Below are 9264 nucleotides of genomic sequence, written 5' to 3' on the forward strand. Positions count from 1 at the left end.
AAACAAAAACACCCCAGAACAGATCAATGAAAACAGGAGCTGGTTCTTCGAAAGAATAAAATTAATAAACTCCTAGCCAGACTTACCAAAAAGAAAAGAAAAGGATCTAAATAAATAATGAAAATGAGAGAAGAGAGAGTACAACCAACACCACAGAAATATCAATAATTAGAATACTATGAAAAATTATATGACAAGAAATTGGGAAATCTGGAAAAAAATTGATAAATTCCTAGAAACATATAAACTACCAAACCTAAACTGGAAGAAATAGAAAACTTCCACCAATAACCAGCAAAGAAATTGAATCAATAACCAAAACTCTCCCAAAAAGCAAAAGTCCGGGACCAGATGGCTTCCCAGGGGAATTCTACCAAATATTTAAAGGAGAGTTAATACTTATTCCGCTCAAACTGTTCCAAAAAATAGAAATGGAAGGAAAACTCCCAAACTCATTCTATGATACCACCTTATTTTCATTCTAAAACCAGACAAAGACCCACTAAAAAAGAGAACTACAGGTCAATATCCCTGGTAAACATGAAGGCAAAAATTCTCAACAAAATACTAGCAAATTGAATCCAACGGTTTATTAAAAGAATCATTCACCCCAGTGAAGTGGATTTGTTCCTGGGTTGCAAGGTTCAGTATTCATAAATCAATCAACATAATACACCACACTAAATAACCAGCATATGATCCTCACAATAGATGCAGAAAAAGCATGTGACAAAATTCAGCGTCCATTCTTGATAAAAATCCCCAACAAAGTAGGGATAGAGGGAACATACTGCAACATCATTAAAGCCATATTCAAAAGGCCATATTCAAAAAGCTAATATTATCCTCTGTGGGGAAAAACTGAGAGCTTTTCCTCTATAGTCAGGAACTACATCTACATCTACAGATGTAGATCTACAGACAGGGATGGCCACTCCCACTGTTATTTAACATAATACTGGAAATCCTAGCCTGAGCAATCAGGCAACAAAAAGAAATAAAGGCATCCAAATTAGCAAGGAAGAAGTCAATCTTTCACTATTTGCACATGACATGATACTCTGTAGAAAACCTAAAAGATTCCACCAAAAAATTGCTAGAACTGATAACACAAATTCAGTAAAGTTGCAGGATACAAAATCAATGTACGGAAATCTGTTGGATTTCTATACACCAATAAAGCAGCAACAGAAAGAGAAATCAAGGAATCGATTGTACCAAAAACCGTAAGATACCTAGGAAGAAAACTAACCAAAGAGGCAAAAGATCTGTACTCTGAAAATTAAAGAACACTTATGAAAGAAATTGAAGAGGACATAAAGAAATGTAAAAACATTCCATGTTCATGGATTGGAAGAACAAACATTGTTAAAATGTCTACACTCTCCAAAGCAATCTACACATTTAATGCAATCCCTATCAAAATACCACTAGAGGGGCGCCTGGTGGCTCAGTGGGTTAAAGCCTCTGCCTTCGGCTCAGGTCATGATCTCAGGGTCCTGGGATCGAGCCCCACATCGGGCTCTCTGCTCTGCGAGGAGCCTGCTTCCCTCTCTCTCTGCCTGCCTCTCTGCCTACTTGTGATCTCTCTCTGTCAAATAAATAAATAAAATCTTTAAAAACAAACAAACAAACAAAAAAAAACAAAATACCACTAGAATTTTACACAAAGCTAGAAAAAATAATCCTAAAATTTGTATGGAACCACAAAAGACCTGAATAGCCAAAGCTATCTTGAAAAAGAAAAGCAAAGCTGGAGGCATCACAATTCTGGACTTTAAGCTATATTACAAAGCTGTAATCATTAAGACAGTATGGTACGGCACAAAATCAGATACATAAAAACCAATGGAATAGAATAGAAAATTTAGAAATGGACCCACTACTATTGGGTCAACTATTCTTCAACAAGCAGGAAAGAATGTCCAATGGAAAAAAGACGGTCTCTTCAACAAAAACTGGACAGCAACATACAAAAGAATGAATCTAGGGGTGCCTGGGTAGCATTGTCCATTGCACATCGAACTCTTGGTTTTGGCTCAGGTCATGAGATCACTGCACTCAGCATGGAGTCTGCATGAGTTTCTCTCTTCCTCTCTGTCTGCCTCTTCCCACCTCACACTCTCTCCCTCTCTTAAATTTAAAAAAAAAAAAAAAAAAAAAAAAAAAATGGGGGCACCTGGGTGGCTCAGTGGGTTAAGCCTCTGCCTTCGGCTCAGGTCGTGGTCCCAGGGTCCTGGGATCAAGCTCTGCATCAGGCTCTCTGCTCAGCAGGGAGCCTGCTTCCTCCTCTCCCTCTCTGTCTGCCTCTCTGCCTACTTGTAATCTCTGTCAAATAAATAAATAAATAAAATCTTTAAAAAAAAAATGAAAATAGACTACTTTCTTACACTATACACAAAAATAAATTCAAAATAGCTGAAAGAACAGGGGCACCTGATGGCTCAGTCAGTTAAGCGTCTACCTTCGGCTTAGGTCATGATCCCAGGGTCCTGGAATCAGGGCCCACATTAGGCTCTCTGCTCAACAGGGAGCCTGCCTCTCCCTCTCCCTCTGCCTAATGCTCCACCTGCTTGTGCTCACGTGCACTCTCTCTCTGTCAAATAAATAAATAAAATCTTTAAAAAAAAAATTGATTAAAGACCTAAACATGAGACAGGAAACCATCAAAATCCTAGAGAGGAACACGTGCAGCAACCTCTCTGACATTTGCAGTAGCAACTTCTTACTAGATACATCTCTGGAAGCAAGGAAAACAAAAGCAAAAATGAACTACTGGGATTTCATCAAGGCAAAAAGCTTCTTTACAGCAAAGGAAATGATCAACAAAACTAAATAAATAGCACCTTTGGAATGGAAGAAGATATCTGGAAATGACATATCTGATAAAGGGTTAGTATCCAAGATCTATAAAGAAGTTATCAAACTCATCCTCCAATAAACAAATAATCCAGTTAAGAAATGGGCAGAAGATGTGAATAGACATTTTTCAAAGACATATAGATGGCTAACAGACATACAAAAAGATGCTCAACATCAGTGATCATCAGGGAAATGCAAGTCAAAAGTACAATGAGGTATCACTTCACACCTGTCAACAACAAAGGAAACAACAGACGTTGGTAAGGATGCAGAGAAAGGGGAACCCCCTTGCACTGTTGGCAGGAATGTAAACTGACTGCAGCCACTCTGGAGAACAATATGAAGGCTCCCTAAAAAGTTAAAAATAGAACTGCCCTGCGGTGCCTCCCTGGTGCAGTCGGTTAAGCCTCCCTCTCTCAATCAAGAGCCCACTCAGGTCATGACCTCAGGGTCCTGAGATCAAGCCCCAACTCGGGCGCCACCCTCTGCATGGAATTGGCTTGCCTCTCCCCCATCGCACACCCACACACTCTCGCTCTCTCTCTGATAAATACATAAATAAATAAAATCTTTTAAAAAAAGAACAGGGGGAAAAAAAAAAAAGAACAGGGGTGCCTGGGCAACTCAGTGTGTTAAGCCTCTGCCTTCGGCTCAGGTCATGGTCCCAGGGTCCTGGGATCAAGTCCTGCATTGGGCTTTCTGCTAAGCAGGGAGCCTGCTTCCTCCTCTCTCTCTGCCTGTCTCTCTGCCTACTTGTGATCTCACTCTGTCAAATAAATAAATAAAATCTTAAAAAAAAAAATAAAATAAAAAATAAGAAATAATTTAAAAATTTAAAGAAAGAATAAAAACAGAACTACCCTACGACCCAGCAACTACACTACTAGGTATTTACCCAAAGGATACAAAAATACCAATTTGAAAGGACACATGCACCCTGATGTTGACAGCAGCATTATCAGCAATGGCCAAATTACATAAAGATCCCAAGTGTCCACCAACTGATGAGTGGATAAAGAAGCTGTACATATATATATGAATATTCATATATATATATGAATATTACTCAGCCATAAAAAAGAATGGAATCTTGCCATTTGCAATGACATGGATAGAGCTAATGACTTAGCTCTGCTTAGTGACTTAGTGACTTAGCTAAGTGAAATAAGTCAGTCAGAGACAAATACCATATGATTTCACTCATATGTGGAATTTAAGAAATGAAACAGATGAACATGGGGGTGGGGAGAGAGGTAAAACTTAAAACAGAATCTTACCTATAGAGAACAAACTGAGATTTGCTGGAGGGGAGGTGGGCAGGCGGATGGGTATTAAGGACGGCACTTGTGATGAGCACTGGGTGTTATATGTAAGTGACGAATCACTAAATTCTATTCCTGAAACTATTATCACTCTATATGTTAACTAACTAGAATTTAAAGAAAAACTTGAAACGAACAAACTAAATAAATAAAAAGAACAACAGGTTAAGGCTAAAAGTCCAGGGTATTCCAACGGAAACTTTCCTTTATTAATTCATTGAAAAGCTGTTTAAGACTATTCGTACAGCTATTCATTTAATGAGCTACCCTTGCATCTAGGTTAGATTTCTATATCTCATCCATAACTATATTAGGAAGTCCTTGTGAAATCGAAATATACTGAGTTTCTCAAACTTCCTTGACTTTTCAGATTTTCTGCCCTAAAATTTCAAAAATGCAAAAGCTTCAAACCTGCCTTATGTGGATTAAAATAATTTAGGCAGGGACATCTGGATGGCTCAGTCAGTTAAGCAGCTGCCTTCAGCTCAGGTCATGATCCCAAGCTCCTGGAATCGAGTTCCACATGGGGCTCCTTGCTCAGCAGGGAGCCTGGTTCTCTCTTTGCCTGCTGCTTTCCCTGCTTGTATTCTCTCTCTGGCAGATAAATAAATAAAATCTTTTTCAAAAAATTTAAAATAAAATAAAACAATTTAGGCAGCAGTGACAAAAAGCTGAACTTACCCCTTTCATCCAATAGGAGATTTTCTGGCTTAATATCCCTGTGAGTTATCCCAATACCATGCAGATAAACCTAAAAGAGAAACAGAAGGAAGCACACCAAAATTTGGTAACTTACTTCGTTCACGATAATTTTAAGCAAAAGGAAAAGAGACAACTGTACCTACCACCCCCGCCATGAGTTGATGGAAGAACCTCTGAGCATCTTGTTCAGGCATGCCTATGTCTGGCTCTATCAGAATTAATTATGAAAGTTAGTTTGTCAGGTAAACATAATCAGGCAAACACAGAGTCTCCTAATTCTAAGGTTAGACTTTTGTGATGGTACTCTGGCAAACAAAATCTTACAGTAACAATTAAAAGACTCTGGTGTCCACTGACTCATACAATACTTAGTAACTCACCTTTCCTCATCTGTTATGTGGCAAAAATAAATTAACATCACAGGAAAGTTACAAAGAAAACAACAAACTGCTACCCAAATTAAGAATGGAAGCCATACCTTGAAAGCCTCTGCTTATCTTACACTAACCATCATTTATTTGGTATCTTTCAAATTCTCCCCTAATTTCTTCTAAATGCTATAAAAATATTTTCCCCGGGGGCACCTGGGTGGCTCAGTGGGTTGAAGCCTCTGCCTTCGGCTCGGGTCATGGTCCCAGAGTCCTGGGATCGAGCCCCACATCGGGCTCTCTGCTTAGCGGGGAGCCTGCTTCCTCCTCTCTCTCTCTCTGCCTGCCTCTCTGCCTACTTGTGATCTCTGTTTGTCAAATAAATAAATAAAATCTTTAAAAAAAAAAAAAATATTTTCCCTGCCCCTGAAATGTAATTGCCAAAGTGTTAGCCTGGGCAAATATAAACTAATTTCACCAAATATTTAACAACAAAATGAAATTTCATACACTCACTCGTACTACAAAGCCATGAATGCCTGCAAAATTCTTTCAGGAAATACAGTTTGATTAAGAAATGTCCTACTGTCAGTTATCTTTTTATATTTTCATCTCCCTCTTTACCTCTTGATTTCTTTTACACTGAACTCTCTCCTGAGATACATACTGGAGAGTCTAATAATCAGTTTTTAAATATGAACACAATAGCTTTAAATAATAAATTTAGATCCACATAATATTAATCTTATGTACTTCTCAGTGTTCTGCAATATCAAGCCTTCAAATTTACATAGAACACTGAAGTAACAAGTACAGAATTTACTAAATATAGGCAAAGCAATCCTAGAAAATTCTCAAGTTAATTTCACTTAAATAAATGAATATAACAACACGCTATTATCTTGGTTCTGTAAATGTATATGATTTCGTGTAACTGGAATGTCTACAAAGAAGAATCGCTGCATAGGTAAATAATACGTTGCACTAATGATACTTCACCGTGAGATTAGTTTATCATTCTTAAACTCTACAAAACAGCAATTCTAATCAAAATCACATACACAATTTAGGGGAAAAGTTTTCCTTGATGATTCCATATATGCTTTAACGTGTTAATATAACTTGCAAAAAACAAGAAAACTTACTCCAATTTCACTGTTGCATAAGCAGTTCTGAATGGACAATGACCAAATCGCACTCAAAATGAAAAAACAAACTTAGAAACTTATTTAGTAAAAATAGTTATTGTAAACTTATTTCCCTACCTATTCTGTCAAAAAGTTCTCCTCCACTACAGTACTCCAGAAATAGATACTGGATATTGCCTTCTCTCCTGTGACCATAAAATTTCACCACATTCTCATGATTTAGCATTTTATTGATACAGATCTCTTTCTTAATATTTTCTGGACAGTCTACGGCACGCTTCATGTCTACAATCTTGACTGCAACTGCTTCTTCAGTTCTTCTATTCACAGCAAGTTGAACCCTCAAAAGGAAAAGGAAGACATTTGAATTCTATTTCTTTGAAAACTTCAAAAGATTAAATATGAATCAACAATTTTATCTTCATTACTTTCTCTACTCAGTAGAAACCAAGAAAATGGTTTCTGCCATATTCTCAACAGAAACTACTCCTTTCTGAAATGTGACGTATGATGATTAATATTCTAAAGAAGTCATTATGTTGTACATCCAAAGGTTATTTAATACATACTTGAAAAACAGGGCACCTGGGTGGCTCAGTTAGGTGGCTGCCTTTAGCTCAGGTCATGATCCCAGAGTCCTGGGATCAAGCCCCACATCAGGCTCCTTGCTTGGCAGGGAGCCTGCTTCTCCCTCTCCCTCTGCCTGCCTGCCTGCAGCTCCCCCTGCTTGTGCTCTCTCTGACTCTCTCTGTCGAATAAATAAATAATTTTTAAAAAGAAAAAAATAAACTAAAATGGAGTAACAGTAATTCCATGCCACATCACATATACACATGCTCTATTCATTTAATTTTAATAACACTACCTAATATTTATTAACCTCATACTATATATGTCTGTGGTAACTGTTCTAAGGGGTAGATACTGTTACTTTCATCTTAGAGCTGAGGAAAACAGAGACACACCTTTAAGAAGTTTGCCTAAGAACACAAACCAGTGTGTTAGTATGTGATGAATGAAGATTTGAAACCGGGCAGTCTGACTCCAGAGTCTGTTCATTTGCTCATTTAACCACTATGCTTAAACCCCAGGAAGGAATATGTGGGGGGAGAAAGTGACTTCACAGGTCTCTTTCAGCTCTTTACAGAGAAAATGTTTTTTAAAAAGGTGTGGGGGATTAATTCTTACAAAAGATAGTAGGGCTCTCAGACTTCAAACGCCAAGATCTGTTCTCTAAGATGCCACTGTGTTAGAATAAACCATTCCAGAACAACGAGTATGTTCTCGAGACAACAGGGAGAAAACTAAAGCAAGTGTGAAGGCAGGGAGAAAGGACTCGAACTCACTCTCCATAGGCACCTTCTCCCAGGGTTTGCACCAAGTCCCAGTCTTCCACAAAGGGCACTGCCATGACTCCACCACGGATCACGGCTGTCAAAGGCAGGAACCCAGAAAAGACGTGGATGAGGATAAGCTTCAACCACCTGCCATGACTCCTCAATATAACAGTTTGGTTTCCCCTTACACCTCGCCAGTATTTTATCCAAGGCTTTAAACCGCGAGCAAGTATTCTAAATTCTGGCATTCTGTGGTGGAAATCACCATCCCCATTCCCACGCAGAACCAAGCAGAAACTGCCTTCCTCAGACCTCTGAGAAAAAGCAGCGGCTCTGTTGAGGAGTCGGGGACACAAACGCTTTGAGGGGAATGACTGGGGACGGGCAGAGGGTGAGACGGGTGAGGGGCCGCGAGCTAGTGGAGGCCGACAGAGTTTAACTCCGACGCCTGCAGCCCCTCCTCCCCCAGTGCTCAGCTCCAATTCCCACCCCCCACACCGCCCCAAAGGCCGGGAGGAGCCTGGGGCGGAGCCAAACTGCCCCAAGAAGCGGAAGGAAGGGCTGGCAGGCACTCGAGGCCGCCGGCGCCCAAACCTCCGGGGTCTCAAGCCCACAGAGGGGTAGTCTCTCCAATCCCCAAACAACGGGACTCCCCTGGTCCCACACCTTTCCACCCTCCGAAACCGCCCCTCAGCGCGAGTCTCTCTGATCCCCTTCGCTAGTCACCGATAACTTTCTCTCGCCATGCCCCTCCCAACTAATGTAGACCCCGAACTCCTTCTACAGGCTCCTTTCCCACCCTACCGGCCGCCCCTCCTCACCAGGTCGTCCTTTGGCCGCCACCACAGGAATCCAAATGCTCCGCTTTTCCCGCCAAAACTCTGCCGGCGTCACGCTGTCGCAAACGCGCGCACCCCTGCCGTAAAGGAGGAGAGCGCGCGTCCCTTCGTCCCGCAGCTTTAAAGGGTGGCCATAATGGGCTTCCGGCGTTGGGAGGTTGCCCGCGATGCGTAAGCCGGGCAGCCCGGGCTTAGTTTGGAATCGAGGGGAGATCCAGGCTGGGGAGGTTTAAGAACCGTCCAGCGCATCAGCGCGAAGGATCTCTGTGCCCAAACGCTAGCAGGTATCTGGTGCGTGGGCCGCTGCCGGGGGGGCCCCTCGCGTTCCTGGGCGGAGTCGAAGCCCTCTCAGACGCCCGCAAAGTGGGCTACGGGGTCCTCGTATGCCCTCCCCGCTACTCTGGACCTGCACAGCCCCCTGCCCTTTGCCTAGCGGCCGGGCAGCATTGTGCGAATCGTACTCAGACGTGCTGCTTCTGAAACTTTAAAATGCGGTACGGCTCAGGCTAGAGCTGAAAAGTAGACCAGCTGTTCCGGACCGATCCTGTGAAAAATGTTAACTTTATGGCGGGAGCGAGAAGCACCCAAAAAAGACTGGCTGCGCTGCAGTGTGGGTGGAAGACATCCAGCTGAAGCAGGCTACTCTTTTCGTAGCGTGAGGGCGTGTCAGGATAACTAGTTTTGCT

At 41.4% G+C, this 9264-nt stretch overlaps 1 protein-coding gene across 1 annotated transcript in view; it reads right to left on the reverse strand.

Moving 5' to 3' along the window:
• The window catches only part of LOC111153780 (checkpoint kinase 1), a 28311-nt gene extending 19689 nt beyond the window's left edge, over window positions 1-8622 (reverse strand). The window contains exons 1-5 of the mRNA XM_022513018.1: window positions 8561-8622; window positions 7749-7833; window positions 6520-6743; window positions 5030-5094; window positions 4866-4935 (exon numbers count right to left, since the gene is read on the reverse strand). Coding sequence (XP_022368726.1) covers window positions 4866-4935; window positions 5030-5094; window positions 6520-6743; window positions 7749-7813 — 424 coding nt within the window. The 5' untranslated portion in view covers window positions 7814-7833; window positions 8561-8622. The remainder of the gene's footprint in view (window positions 1-4865; window positions 4936-5029; window positions 5095-6519; window positions 6744-7748; window positions 7834-8560) is intronic.
• Window positions 8623-9264: the final 642 nt, after the last annotated feature.

The sequence above is a fragment of the Enhydra lutris genome, unplaced genomic scaffold, assembly GCF_002288905.1.
Source record: "Enhydra lutris kenyoni isolate GAN:26980312 unplaced genomic scaffold, ASM228890v2 scaffoldscaffold34, whole genome shotgun sequence".
Lineage (NCBI taxonomy): Eukaryota > Metazoa > Chordata > Mammalia > Carnivora > Mustelidae > Enhydra > Enhydra lutris.